Genomic DNA, 15,995 nt, shown 5'->3' on the forward strand with positions numbered 1-15,995 from the left:
ATTAAACCCAATAAAAGCCCACTGAAGAACAGGCTCAAGGCCCTTCTCCTTTGAGAGACTGGCCACCTTTCCTCCCCAAGCAGACCATGTCTTGGCAGACTTATTCTCATCCGTGGCCACCAGGGGAGGGCTCTGTGGGCGAAGGCCACCCACATGTACCTACACTGTACATGCCATGCATCCATTTGTCAATGGCCACCTCAGTTAGCAGGCTGACTACTGATGTATTACATAGTGTTAGTGTTTAAGTAATTTTTATTTTACTTAATAGTAGCCCCAAAGCGTAAGAGCAGTGATGCTGACAATTTGAATGTCAAAAAGAAGCCATGAAGTGCTTAACTGAAAAGGAATATATGTATACGAAGAAACACAGCATACATAGAGTTCAATATTATCTGTGGTTTGGGGCACCCACTAGGGGTCCTGGAACTATCCCCTTTAGGTAAGGGAAGACTACTGTAATAATGAAATCAATATTCAAAGAACACTAGAATGAAAATGATGAAAACTGAAATGGTAAATTAAAAGAGCATATTGAGGAATTTCCTCAGAATAGAGAGTACAAAAACAAATAAGAAATTATGACAGAAAAGATAAAATATAGAGAAAATGGATGTAGAAGATACAATATCTAGTATGAGAGGCTGGACTAGATGGAAGAAGTAGTAATTAAAGAAATAATGGAGGGGAAACAAAACCCTGAGCTAAAAACAAGAGTTGAGACTTCTAAGTCCCAATAAAGGTCAGTAAGAACACAAGGAAACACATACCTAGACATATCCCAGTAAAATTTCTGAATTCTAAAGAGAAAAAGAAAAGTTCACAGCTCTGAGCCAGGAAAAATAAGCTGTATACAAAGGAAAGAGAACCTGACTGACACCAGATACCCGAACTGTAACATTAAATACTGAAAGGCAAAAAGCAGTACTTATAGAGTTCTGAAAAACACTACTGGAGAGCATGTTCCAGTCAAATTAACAGTGAATTTGAACAAGAAATTTAAAAAGTCAAATGTGGTACAAAAAGAACAGTGGATGGCAAATTGAAGCTAAATAATGTTGATAATGTATATATAAAAATCAATGCATGTTTTAAGAAAGGATTCTTAAAATAAGAGCTATATTATACAAACATAAGCAGCTGAAACTAAATTCCAAATTAAATAGTGTAAGATGATTTAACAAAGCACACTAAAACTTCTCATTTTGATCTGAGATGATCATGACAGAGGCAATCATAAATTCTATTTAATTTTCTTATGCTGGTAAGTTCAATGTTAATTAAAAATATGAAAGTGGCTTTGGCCAGTGTGGCTCAGTTGGTTGGCGTGTCATCCTGTTGACCAAAAAGTCACGGGTTCGATTCCCAGTCAGGTCATATGCCTGGGTTGTGGGTTCCATTCCACAGGAGGGCGTGCCAGAGGCAACCGATTGATATTCCTCTCTCACATCAGTGTTTCTGTCCCTCTTTATCCCCCTTCCTTCCCATCTCTAAGCATGTTCTTGAGTGAGGGTAAAATATTTATATATGAAAATAATACTTAAACAACAAATATGAGCTAACTTTTATCAAGTGTTTACTCTGAATGTGCTAGGAAGTATTTTAAAGGCTTTATGTATAAAATTCAATAATTCCTATAACCCTATGAGGGAGAGGCAGGTACTACTATCATCCCAGCCTAACTTATCAGGAACAAACTGAGACACAGAAGGTTTGTGTAATTTATCCAAGGTCACTAAATTTGCAGTTGGTGGAGTCGGTATCTGAACCCATTCAATGAGGCACCACAGTGCCCTTCACTCTGATCTGCCTCTCACTTGAATAGGTCAGAATTAGGTACAGAACTTTTTAAACCCCTGGGAAAACAGGGGGTTTAAACAATCAATCCATCAAAAAATCAAAGAAGAAAAAATAGCATACGAATAGAAAACACAAAGTAATACAGCATGAGTAAAGACCAAACATATCAGAATCTTTATATAATGACATGGAAAGATGAAATACATTATTGAATGAAAAGAAAAGGAGGCAGAGCAGCAAAGTATCTTATAATTTGATTTATGTTAATAGACACACATTTATAATCTATACGTGTTATCTGGCTTGGGGAAGGTCTGTTGGCAGTTCTAGGAGAGGCGGATTGCCAGAGAACCTTCATTTAATCCACAATGTTTAAATTTTCACAACAGTCATATATAACTGAAAAATACATCTACTTTCTTTAAATATTGATGTAAAGTACAGATGCCACCTCAAGTACCTATCATTTGCCTGAGCTGTGACTGAGTAGTAGGGATTAAACATTTGTTAAATGAATGTATGGATAGCTCTAAGATTAAATTACTAATTGAGTTAATCAGGCTGCTATCAAGATAAGTGAAGTAATAAAATAATACTCAGGAAGTTCTTTCTGACCTAGTATTTTGAGTGCGTCCTTAAACACCCACATTTATCTCTCTATGACACACAGAGGCTGAAGCACCTGCTGAACGGCGCATCAGGTGTATCTTCAATCTGGCAACAAGGCACATAAATGCTGTACTGGACTAAATCTGTGATGCCACCATTCTTAAGATGCATCTTTATTTTATGAATCAACAACAAAAAACCCACTTTCAATCAATCAAACTATGGTACAGTGATAGATTTCAGAGAAGTATAAAAATGCATTTTTGCATTTTTTAAATGATGAAATACGGCAATTCTCATTATCAGAAAGCCTAAAAGCTACCATTATATTGAGTTCTTACTATGTACCAAGTACCATGCTAAGTGCTTTTACATGTATTATCCAATTCATTCTCCACAGAAACCCATGAGACTGATGCTTTCATCATTCTCATTTTATAGTCAAGGAAACGAGGCAACAGAGAGGTTTAAAAACCTGTCCGTACTCAAACAGCCAGTAACTGGAGAGAGGTCAGAGTTTGAAATAAGGTGGTCTCACTATATGGTGGATTCTCTTAATTTGTCTTTAATGCCTTGGACTTTACCAGTCCCTTCAGAAGAGAAAAATTCTAAATTCTGGTACTAAATTCTTAAAGAAATTTATCAATTTATCAAACAGAATGCCCATGTTTCCAGATGAAGTCCTATGTTGTGCTGTCGACAATAAAACACCACTGGAATGTTTGTCCAGGGATCTCCTATGAACCAAGAATAGAACCTGGAGTTATGAAAAAATTAATACCAATATCCCTTCGCTAATCTTTCCACGCCACCCCTCTGGGTGAGCTGCACATCTTACCCTCGAGTCGTTCGCGCCGTTACTATCAGCTGCAAGGCTTTGGCCTGCAGCCTCATGTGATGTATGATCACTACCTGCTTATTCTCCACACCACTGTACATGAACTCCATTTTGTAGGTCTCTTCCATGATCTACAAAGAAAAGGGAATGAACGATCAGTGAAAACGTCCACCCCTCCTTGAGAGCAGCATAGAACCGTGGGTGAAACTCTGAGCTGAGTTTTTTTATGCCTATACTTTAATTCTGAACTGAGATTTAAAAAAAAAGATTATGTTTATTCATTTTGGAGAGACAGGAAGAAAAAGAGGGAGAGAAAAACGTCAATGTGACAGAGAAACGTTGACTGGCTGCCTCCCATACACACCCTGACTGGGGATCAAACCCGCAACCTGGGTGTACGGGATGACACTCCAACCACTGACACACTGGTCAGTTGTGAGACTGGCACACTGAACTGAGGCTTTTTAAGTTCAGAGAGAAACTAACATAATTTGAGAGAAATTAATATAAGTGTTGAGAGAAATGTATAGTATTCCTTGAAAAGAAGAAAAGAAATTATTTTGTCAATTGAAAAACAAAAGACTTTCTTCTGGTAATAAAATCATCTTAGGTGATGATGCGACGATATGACGATTTAATCTCTGGTAAATTTCAAAGCACGGCTTGTCACCCTAAACCAAACTTACTGTGCTGTGGGAACAAATGAGTATGTGCTATGTATGGAAACCCAACCCCCAAGACAAGTCCTCAAGGATTTAGCATCCAGAACCAAGAACCAGCTGTTAGGCATCCAGACAGCCTGTCCTGGGGGCCTGGACTTTGGGATAAGTGCAGAAAACAAGGTCTACGACCTCAGCTGAAGCCCAGTACATCTGAAGCTCTTGCTCTATTCTATCCAAATCAGCTACTCCCATCCAAATGATGCTTCTCTTCTTCTTCCATGCCTGCCTTCCTTTGAAGAATCATTCAAAGAAATCATTCCAGGCTTTCCTACAACTGACAGTGAGACAAGATATTTAATTACATGGTACCTCAGTTTCCCTATCTGTACAAAGGGAAGAAGCAGTACCAACATTGTAAAATTTAAAGGATTAAATGGGACGTGGAAAGAGCTTAACACAGTATCTGGCACAAAGCAGCTGTAAATCCTTTCCCCTCTTTCTTCCAGACTCTAGCTCCCTAGTCCTCTCCCTCCCAACATGGCCCACTTTGGGACTCCAGTCATTAAGTTCTACTCCCCTATAATAAGCCACAAAGCAGGTCTGAGAGAGAGTTAAGAGAAGATGAAAGATCAAGCAGAATAAATTCTGGGTATCAGAGGATCTGGGCTCAAATCGCTGACTCTACTACCTAGAGATCTATGAATTTAACTTTGCTGAGCCTTAACTGTTTTACCTATAAAATGGGCTTAATACTTATTCCTACCTAAAAGGATTATTGTGAGGGTTAATTAAAATAAAGTTTAAATCATTTAGTGAACTGTAATATAACTTCCTAGTGGGTCATAATCACATGGTTATATACAGACTCACTATCCAAAAGACATGAGCCAGAAGAGGTCACTAAATCCCAATACCTAAGAATGAAGGGAAATTGCTTAAAGCTGGAAAGAAATAAACTCAAATAAAATAAAATAAAATAAAATGCTACTTAGTGAACATAAGAACCTTTAACATTCATTTAGTACAGGCTAAAAAGATAAACAACCTGAAAATTTAGCTCAACTACATTTTTAGATAAAAGATTCATGATAGCATTTTTTGGATTTTAGTGTATCTGAAATACAAGCTGAATTATCAGTTTCTAAAATACTATTTTAGTACAGAAAAGAACCTTAGAAATCATTTAACTGAACTGCCATATTTTACAGAGGAAAAAAATCCAGGGAGGTTAAATAACCTGTTCCATATTACCCAAAAAACTAGAGGCACCCCTAGGACTAGATCCCAGGTCCCTTACTCTAAAGCCAGTGCTGTGACCCCTAATTTTACGCTGCTTCTCATATCACTGACTTGTTACCACAGGCTGAAACTGGGGAGGCCACTGCAGACGCGGAGCCAAGTGAAGGCCTCCGGCTCTGATGTGAATGAGACGATTCCAGCACAGGAATCTACCGAGGAGAAGAACTCGAACAGCTCACCTGTTTTGCGGCTGCTGAGGCCAAATCACTCTGCTTCACATACAAAGGGGCGGCCACATTCCACAGCTTTTCCTGTAAGGCCTGCACAGACAAAGGAGGAGAGGAAAGAACACAGACATCACAAAGACTGGCATATCACTTAAGATTTACATGTTTATTTTGTTTTGAAAATCTACCACGAACAGGATTTCTCTTTAGTCTGATCCTTTTAAGCCCAGAAACCACACAAATGGTTTGCGTTAACCAAACTCCTGCCCATTCAATCCAATTCTTAGCCCAAAGGCTCTCTGTCCCAGACCAGTGCGTTCAAGCAGAGTGCAGGAGCCATGAAGGTCTCACCAGAATGTCGAGGCAAGCCAGCTCCGGAGGCTGGGCCCTCCATATTCCCAGAGCCGCTGCACTACCCTGACCACCTAGACCCTTCTTGCTTGACTGTGCTCCTTTTTTCTTTTTCCCATGCTCACAATTCTTTGAACAGCCCCATCACTTCACCAGCACAGCTTGCCTAGATTCCACCCTCTCTCAAGCTTCCTACATTCAAAACTCTCACGTAAAGCCACAGATTTAACCTTCTCTCTCTCTCTCTACTTCTGCCTATCCATACGGCCCCATCTCTCATCTCTTGTCTACACCTCTGTTATAGTTTCTAATTGCCACAGTCCTTATTAATTAGACATAATTCAATGACATTACAAAAAATCTAGACTAACACTGCCCAACAGAAATAAGAAACAAACCACGTATATAATTTAACATTTTCTAGTAGCCCCATTTTTAAAAGTAAAAAGAAAAAGGTGAAATTAATTTTAACAATAGTTTATTTAACCCAATATATCCAAGATAATATCATTTCACTATGCCATTAATGTTTTTAAAACTACTGAGATAGTTTACATGCTTTTTCCATACAAAGTCTAAGAAACCCAGTGTGCATTTTGCATTTGAGCTCAATTTGAACTAACATTTCAGGAGCTCAACAGTCACATGTGCCTGGTGACTATCATGTTAGACAGAGGCAGGTCTAGACTATAGATACAGAAATCTTTAAACACTCAAAAAAACATTATCTTATCAGAGTTATTCTTTTTGAACATTTGCTTACAGTCATTTCTCAAATGCTTATTTTTATACAGCTGTAGTCAGAAGGCTAAAGTAATTTTGCATGCTTTTTTGGCATATGACATTACACTGGATTTTGTGATATTATTCTTCCTAAAAATCATTACTGGCCACAGACTCTGTTGGGGAGCAGATGTGCCACAGCTGGGGTAGCTTCTCCCGGATTTCAGGACACCTGCCAGCCCACCAGGTTCCAGGCCTGGGTCCCTTACCTATCCTGACACTCCATGACACTGAGTGAACAACACAGTTCTTTTTAGGAATAATCTCTTCTCATTTCCTACTCCAGAAAAGCAGATTCTTTTCAAAGGCCTCCTTGTATTCCACGAATACGACAGCAAGCCACAGAAGAAGGAAGGAGACCGAGAGTGACACGGCACTAACTAGGCACCGACCCCAGGTGAAGGGCACTCACACATACTGCTTGTTACCTATCCTTGGCTGGGTAGAGCTATTAGCCCTGTTTCACAGAAGCTTGGAAAAGCTAAACAACTTTGCAAAGGGGCATAATGGAACTTTTTGGTGGTAATGGCAATATGCTATATCTTCAATGTGGTGGCGGTTACGCAAGTATATACATCTAAAAAAATCTATCTTGCTGAACAAGGGCTGTGTAAATTCCAACTTTCTTTGGAGTATGCACGCACCTTCACACATATATACACACTTGCAAGACCCTATGCTCGTACTTCTTACAGTGGGAAATAGTTTCTGGTTTCCATTTATTCTGACTTTGAACAAATAGCATTATAATCACTTTGAAGACTAACAACATTTGGAACTAAAGTCAAGATAAAAGCTTACCAAGTAAGAAGGGCTCTTCCAAATCCTAAACCTAAATTTAAAGCAAAACTCTTACTCTGCTGCAGAAGCTGAAAGTTATTGAACTAGTTTAACTGGTTTTCAACTCAGTAAACTGAAACAACTTCTTGGGTACCAATTTTTTGTGTATATAAATAATCTGATTACCTAGTATGAAATGCCAACAAGTTGGCCCTTTTAAGACCAACCTTTAGTTAAATCAACCTTTAACTAATTTTACTTTGACAAAGTGAAATTAGTATTAAAAAAATAGAAGTTCATATAAGTTCTTTGCTGATCCAATTAGAAAATGAAAATTCTTGGTACCCTATAAAGAAAGTGACTGTGTATTTGATCTGCTCTAATTACATGATGAAAGAATTCTACCAAATTAAAAAAATTCAAGTTCCTATGTGAGTTAACAACTCTTTAACTAGCGTTAAGTATGATTACACCACAGAGTACATAATTCTCCATTGCCAAGTGGCTGTAGAAGACGGTCTATTTTTCCAGTCACGGCCACAAACACTGCACCAGGTCTGGCGAAGGGCTCTCCTAGCACCACGCAAGCATACTGGGCGCAGACCAACCTTGATGAGGAGCAGCTGACACCGCAGATAGGCAGCAGAGAAGTCAGCGACTCCTGCCAACTCAGACTGCAGTTCTCCAAGTCTCTGCAGATCCCTGTGGTACACAAAACACCAAGACAAACACAGGATAAGGAAAGTAACGGCAACATAAAAACCATGTCAAAGCATTTTACCATTTTAAACCTAATAAACTGGTCATAAATTTCTTAAATAGCACCCGGTTCTGGGGTGATTATAATGAAAGGGGTTCACTCATACTCTGATAGTGGTGTAAGCTAATACGATTCTTTTGGAAAGTAAAATTGTACTATGTTTTAAAAGTCACATATGGTCAAATATCTCGATCAGTAGCTTTAGGCTGAGAAGTAATTCTTTTTTTAAAAATTAAAAAAAATTATTAATTTATCTTTAGAGGGGAAGGGAAGGAGAGAGGGAGAGAAACATCAATGTATGGTTGCCTCTCATGTGTCCCCTGCTGGGAACTGGCCTGCAACCCAGGCATGTGCCCTGACTGGGAATAGAACCACGATCCCTTAGTTCGCAGGCCCACGCTCAATCCATGAGCTACACCAGCCAGGGCAGAAGTAATTCTAAGAAGCATCTTCAACAGAAACAAAATGCTCAATGCCTCCTCGTATCCATTGTGTGGACTATTACAGTAAATAACTCAATAACTAATTAAATACTCGATGGTAGAAGAATTTTAAACATTACTATGTATCTAGTCAATGAAATATTCCATAGCCATTGAAATGTAAAATGGTAAGAAGGTATATAATGTCAACCATGTAAAAACTATATATAGAAGGAAACTATAGCACAGTGGTTTTCTGGATAGAGGTAATCAGGGGCTTTTTAGTGCCTTCTCCCAACTACGCTTTATTTTCCTATTGTTTTATAAAATGGACAAGTATTTTTTGTATCATCAAAAAAAAATCTGCCTGTGGACGAGAAAATAGAAAGTGGCACACAGGTAAAACAGTTGTATTAGGGGCTCGAATTACTAATGTAAAGTTTCTCAGTTTTTGAATAGATAATACATGCCTACAGAATTACACTGACAAGATACAGAATTCAAAAGATACTGAAGGATATATATATATATATACACACACACACACACACACACACACACACACACACACATCGATACAATTAAATCAGTCCACCTGACACACTGCTAACCAGTACACCCTACCAGAGGAACCACATACCCATTTCTTTGGAATTCTTCTAGAGATATGCTGTCTAGAAATCTATAAAAAAGTATTGTTTTTCTTTTCTTTCATCACTTTTGGGGTGTGTGTGAGACAGAGACCCCTAACAATCCATCTCAGAAAAAATTTTTAAAAAGCTGCCTCATTTTTAACAGCAATATCAAAACTTCATATGGGAACGGTAACTGTTAGAAATGAAAACTGAGTCAAGAGGAACGTTAACTCTTTCAGGACTGGCACAATATACGAGGTTTCATAGTAGCCTATATATAAACTCTCCATCCAGCTAAGCCCCTCCCCATACTCTCAGGCAAAGTTTTAATAGCTAATGCTGCCTCCTAAGAACCTTGATACCAGGAAGAAGATGCTCTGGAAAGGGGCACGAAGTAAATTATTCCCAAAGTAATTGAAGAAATTGGGGACTGTAGATTATATATCACCACTTGAAAGTTTTGGTGGCATGAGCTGGTTCTGGAAAGCCTGATCATGTATGGGAATCCAGTGCAATAGAAGGCAAGACCCTGTACTAGCTAGTCCCACGTGTAAAGTGCTATTTTTCCTTCCCTTTACCATCTCTAATGTCTCTCTTACAAAAGACAGCCCAGAATCATTTTACTTCTGAACCATTTCCTTTCTACAAAGATTCTGCCTTGTGTTACAATTACACTGACCAACTGACTGTGCATTAGCTGACTGCCACTGTTGTTAAGTTAGTCTACCACCCTCACACTGTAGCAATCGTTCCGAATTGCACAGAACAAGATGTAACCCAACTAGCCATGGGAAATCTGACTTACTGAACAAACAAAAATGGAAACTTGCTAGCCCTGGGCAAAATACTCTATGTTCCAGTGTTTCCTCTCTGGACCTCTTTGTGCCCACAATCCTCAAGGACCAGTTTAGACATTCATCAGGAGACTATGGACCCTTTCATGGAAAAGATTACAAACAACACTTTCTATGTGCACTGTATGAAGTGTTTTTTTTACTGGAGCTCATGGAATCCTTACAGTGTGAACTGCAATTAATCTAATTTTACTGAGAAGGAAACTGAATTATCAGAGTTTAAGTGGTATGCAAAAAAACAGGCCATGAACTCAGGTCTAATTCTAAAAGTCTTTTTCTTTTTCAACCACATCATATTGCATTTCATTTATTCATTTTCTATGAAAAATCTTTTCATATATTTATGAGCCATATCAAGTACAGATGAGACCAAAGCTGATTTAAAATCAGACCAATGTTAAGCCACATTTCTAGAGAAGTGATGTGTCAGGGCAAAAGAGCCCCTCCCAGGAACACACACCACAGCAATCCTGAGTCAACACGATGGCAATAAGTAGCATTTTAGAGATGTTATAAAAATACAAACTTACAGATATTATAATTTTTTTAAAAGCTTACATAACAAGCAGAATTCATGTTTAAATCATCGCATAAAATAGTAAAAAAGACTCTGGGTGTGTAAATCAAATGTTTATGACTAAACATTTCTTTCAATCTCTTACAATCTCTAAACATCAATTTACAATTAATGCCTCTTAGTAGTTTGGCAGAATAACAAGGAATGTTAGAAAATGCAAAATGAGTACCAAATCCTGATGACTTTTCAAAAGCTATCTTCATCCTTGCACTCAGATGATTACAAATAGCAAACATTTTATTTCCACCTCTGTACTTACAAGTTTCCAAGCTACAAAATAAGCACTGTTCCTTAGAGACATGAACCAATGCACAGCAAGAAGAGGATTTAAAAAATTTAACCCAGAAATCCCACGTTCTTTAGGGTTGATGTCTTAGAAAACTCCCATAAGGAAAGAAGTATATTTTTAAAATAATATTTTATTTTTCAATTTCAGTCGATATACACTATTATTAGTTTCAGGTGTGCAGCTCAGCGATCAGCCATTAACAGCTGAAGTGATTATCCTGATCACCTGACACCATACAGGGCCCGGCATAAATAACGCCTCCCCCCCCCCAAAAGACTGATTATTTTGGAGGGGAAGGGAGGGAGAAACAGGACAGAAACATCCCTTTTTTATTACAAAATCATAAGCATGTAATTCTGTAATATAACAATATCACACTCAAGCACAGCATGTGCCATTTTAGGTGAAATGTTCAAATTAAAACTATAAAGTATTACACCCATATTATTACCCTACCAGCCACACTCGAGCAGGCATTACTTCTGCTGGACCCTGTAGTTAACACAAAATTACTGACTACATTGCCCATGCTGTATTTAACATCCTCGTGACTATTCCATTCTGTAACTACTAACTTGTACTTCTTACTCCCTTTACCTTTTCACCCATATACCCCTAACCCCCTCCCATCTGGCAACCGTCAAAAAGTTTTCTGTAACTATGATTCTGTTTCTGCTATGCTTGCTCATTTATTTTGTTTTTCTAGATTCAATTACTGAAATGTATTTATTACCATTTTATTATTCATATTTTTATCTTTTTAAAATTCTTCTTCTTAAGGAATACCTTTTAACATTTCATGAAATACTGGCTTGGTAGTAATGAACTACTTTAGCTTTTTCTTATCTGGGAAGATCTTTATATGTCCTTGAATTCTAAATGATAGCTTTGCTGATTAGAGTAATGTTGGTTGTAGGTCCTTGCTTTTCATCACTTTGAAAACTTTTTCTGTAAGATTTTATTTATTTATCTTTAGAGGGGAAGGGAAGGAGAGAGGGAGAGAAATATCGATGTGTGGTTGCCTCTCGTGTGTCCCCTGCTGGGAACTGGCCTGCCACCAGGCATGTGCCTTGACTGGGAATCAAACCATGGTTGTTTGGTTCGCAGGCCCACGCTCAATCCACTGAGCTACACCAGCCAGGGCACTTTGAATACTTCTTGCCAATCCCCTTCTGGCCTGCAAAGTTAACTTATTGCTTTGAAAGCAATGTATTCTTATCGATTCAAGATCAATGAAGCCACACTTGTTTTAAATTCAAATAAGCTGTTTTACTACAAAAGAGCAGTCACTATTATGAAACATTTCTAACATGATGTGGTTTCTGAAAACAATAATATGTATTCCTAGTAATAACAATTTAGTGAACTTACATAAAAAATATGAGCTCTGAAAATTGGTTTAGTATTTGAAAGGACGAGGACTGTAGCATTCCTTAAAAGACAATCCCTTCTCTCCACCAATGAATGTAAACACAATTACATTCATAAAATTGAACTGGATTTACGAAATATCAATGTCGTGTCTACTATGTCAAATGAGCTACAATTAGATTTAAATTCTAAAGAAAAATTTCATAAGTGCCATGCTATTATCTATATAACTACTATTCTCAGAGTACTTTCCATAACATCGTATTCTTCACAACACTCCCAAGACCTCCACAGTACCCTCAATTTATAGATCAGGGAATGGAGGCCTGAGATTATGCACTGAGGAAGTGATAAAAGACTTGAGCCAAGCCCTCTGGATTAGAAGTTTGGTTTTACTAGATGTTTTGTGTCACACAAACTGTTAATGAGAAAGACAGCAGTGTGACCAGATGGAAGGGCTAGAAAGACGGACGCTTTACTCCAGGACTTTGCTAAGCCAAGTCCCTGATTAGCTCTACTCCCTTCTTCACTCAACGAACTTCTATTCATTCTTCGGGTCATTGATTAGATTATCCAAGGAAGGACCAGGTACCCCTCCCGGTCTTCCAGAAGTGTAAGTTCTCCTGTACTTACTGTACTGGAGCATGGAAAGCACGGCACGACATCGCTTGCTCACCTGGCTCATTCCCCAACCAGGCTGTAAAGTCTTACAGCAGGCTGTCTTGTCTACCACCATGTTCCTTCCGCCCACCGCAATGCCTGGCACGTGATGGAGAACCACAACAAATGGACAAACCCCAGCTCTCTCACTCATTATAAATATAAGGTAATCTTCTTGGGGTTGTTTTAAATTAATGTACATTTAAAATAATGTACATTAAACACTTAAAAAAGTGGGTACATAGTGGGCACTTGACAGACAATGGGTATTGTTATGACCAAGCAGCAAGGCCTCACAGAACATCACATCTATACATGTGCAGGTGAGGTATGTCCGGAAAAAGAAAATCTACAAAAATCTTAAAAGACTTCATTCCTGGTTAAGCTTTCACAGCTAGGGTTTTCAGCAAATATTTACTGAGCTCCTATAAGTCACCCAAGGTACAGTGGTGAAAACAAAGTACTCATGTCAAGTTCTGGAAACAAACAAGCAAACAATCCCTATCCAGAGCCCACACAGAACAATAGTAGACCTTCCTTTTTCAAAACAGATTTAAGAGGAGAAAGAGAGAGAGAAACATCAATGTGTGGTTGCCTGACACAAACCCCAGCATATGCCCTGGGAATTGAACCTGCAACCCTTTGGTTCGCAGGCTGGCACTCAATCCACTGAGCTACACCAGCCAGGGCTTATTTCTATAGGTGGGTAAATCTTGGTTGGGTAAAATGGCTGCTTGCATTATGACAAAGGGCAGTGTCTAAATGATGAAATTTGTTTTAAACTAGTGCTAACAGGTAAATGACCAGAGTCCTAATCAGAGAACCTTCTATATGAAACTTGGCAACATTTCGCTTTTCAAGAACTACAGAAAATATAGGGGTGGGCAAACATAGGTTTACAGTTGTTCATATGGAAATGTTTAAAAACAGTACTAATTCAAGAATAAACTCCGTGCTTCACCCTCACAGCTGCAAACCCATGCTCACCCGCCCTGCATGTTCTACCACTTCTCCACACAGTACTGAGATCTGCACAGGTACACAGACATGATGGGTTCCTAACACTGGTGCTGACGCTGAGTTCGGAAAGATCCAGGGCGTGCTGATGCTTCTTCCCAAATGAAGTACATGACCAAGATCATTTGCGGTTGGCTTTTTTGTTCTTTCGTTTTTACTTGTTTTTGTTTTTTATGGGTTGCGTCCTTAGACACACTTCTCATATATGAGTTTTAAAGGTTCCAGCAGTCATGACATCACAATGAACTTGTGATTTCATGGTTATGACTGGGGCCTTGAGAGCAAGCAGGTACGTGATACAGTGGTTCTTACCCCATCACAGACCATCTGATCTTCACATATCTAGGTGAGTGCAGATGGTGTCTCTTAGCACACCATGTGTTTTCTGCAGGTAATCTGTTAATGTCTTTGCTTGTTTACAGGATGAGATGATATGACAATAACTCATTATAGATATTTGCAACTTCAGTATTTAAAAAAATGTTTGAGACTCTTATATTTACCTGTTTTTGTCATGTGTGTAGTTTAGAAAACAATTTCTCTATAATACAAATAATGAGAATGGCATTTTTATTAAAGAGAATATGTACTGAACATTATTTATGACAGACAGATAAGCAGATATTCATGTAATTTTTCCTACTGTCTTTCACAGCTTTGATTGACCAAGATCTTACTGCCAGTATCCCTTAAGGAGCAGAAGGTGTCTCTTCCCAGGGTTTGACTCTGGCATTCTGCAAGTAGGTCTACAGATAGCATTAATGGGTCCCAAAACGATACATGACCAAAAGAATTCGCTGGTGTTTAGCAGAATGAGACACCTACCAGCCACATTTGCTACAATGTTGTTTTTTTGTTTTTTTTTTTCAGATTAATTACAGCAATTCACAGTAAGGCTGGCTAACTACAGTTGTTAACACTGGACACTGCTGCTATAAAGATTAGTGATGCTCTGGGCCTTAACCACAGCCTAGATCACCTAACACTCATCTATCTCAGCAAGTGATAATGCGACCTCATACCAACTGTTACCACCACTCCCCCCTACCCCCCGTCTCTCACCATCACTTTTTTTGCAGGGAGTCAGGTAAGATATAATAGAGACCTTACAGATACTAGCAACCATATTTAATCTACAGTCTAATGTTAGAGGAAAATTTATGTTTCACCACAGGACTGTTGAGCGAATTGCAAATATCCATGTAATTATCATGGATCTCCAAACAACTTTAATAACTTGATTTACTTTTTAGGTGAGCAGTCAACAGACAATGGTGTCTCTAACAATGGCATAGATCTTAGAGGACTGCGAGATGCCAGGCAGAGTTGATGGGTCTGCAGTGGTGCCAGAGAACAAGGCTATTTTAGAAACTGTGACTTTACACATGTATGTCATAATCTGTTTTCCAGGTTGCAGTGCAGATACCATGGTGAGGCTCATAATGACCATTACAGGGTAAGTGGTGACGTGTGTCTTACTGACCATGTGATCTTCAGAGATCTATGCACGTGAGTATGGTCTCCCTAACACAATATTATTGTTTTGCAGCTATCATGTTAAGTCTTCTCCTAGCATACACATGTGAGTATGTGATATTGACTCATGAGGGCAGTCTTATTTTGTTGTATGTGAAGAATGATGTTTTCAGGACTCCATATCAACTTGTTCAAGGCATATACACTGTTCAGAATTCCTTTGACCCAAACAATACTAACAAGCATGGGATGTTACTATCTTTCTGCTCAGAGATTGTATTTTATACATCCATAGGATAGATGGATAGGCAGACATGCAGGTAATTTATCTTATGGTCCTGATATCACTACATTATTGACCATGCGATTTTTGCTGGCACCCCTTTAAGAAAGGGTATGTCTCTATTAGGCTTTAACGTCAAGTTTCTATAATTATCCAGGTAACCCTGTTGAGTTTCAAAATGATACAACTGACCAAGGAGTTTGCACATTATTTGGGCAGAATAAGTTGGGTACCAACACATTTTCCCCATCTTTTTCAGGTACATTAACTACCTATCAAGTGGTAGTTAATGAGACAGAGAGCGGGTATGGAGGTTAAGTGAGGCTGTGGGTCCAAACCACTGCACAGACTGCACGATCTTC

At 38.6% G+C, this 15,995-nt stretch overlaps 1 protein-coding gene across 2 annotated transcripts in view; it reads right to left on the reverse strand.

Annotated features, from left to right (window-relative positions):
- Positions 1-15,995, reverse strand: part of INTS4 (integrator complex subunit 4) — a 105,317-nt gene that overhangs the window by 16,666 nt on the left and 72,656 nt on the right. For both annotated transcript variants that reach the window (XM_053670814.1, XM_037138560.2), the window contains exons 16-18: positions 7,898-7,991; positions 5,388-5,468; positions 3,248-3,378 (exon numbers count right to left, since the gene is read on the reverse strand). In XM_053670814.1, the coding sequence (XP_053526789.1) occupies positions 3,248-3,378; positions 5,388-5,468; positions 7,898-7,991 (306 nt within the window). The remainder of the gene's footprint in view (positions 1-3,247; positions 3,379-5,387; positions 5,469-7,897; positions 7,992-15,995) is intronic.

This window comes from Artibeus jamaicensis, unplaced genomic scaffold, assembly GCF_021234435.1.
Source record: "Artibeus jamaicensis isolate MK-2021 breed Jamaican fruit bat unplaced genomic scaffold, CSHL_Jam_final contig_64, whole genome shotgun sequence".
NCBI lineage: Eukaryota > Metazoa > Chordata > Mammalia > Chiroptera > Phyllostomidae > Artibeus > Artibeus jamaicensis.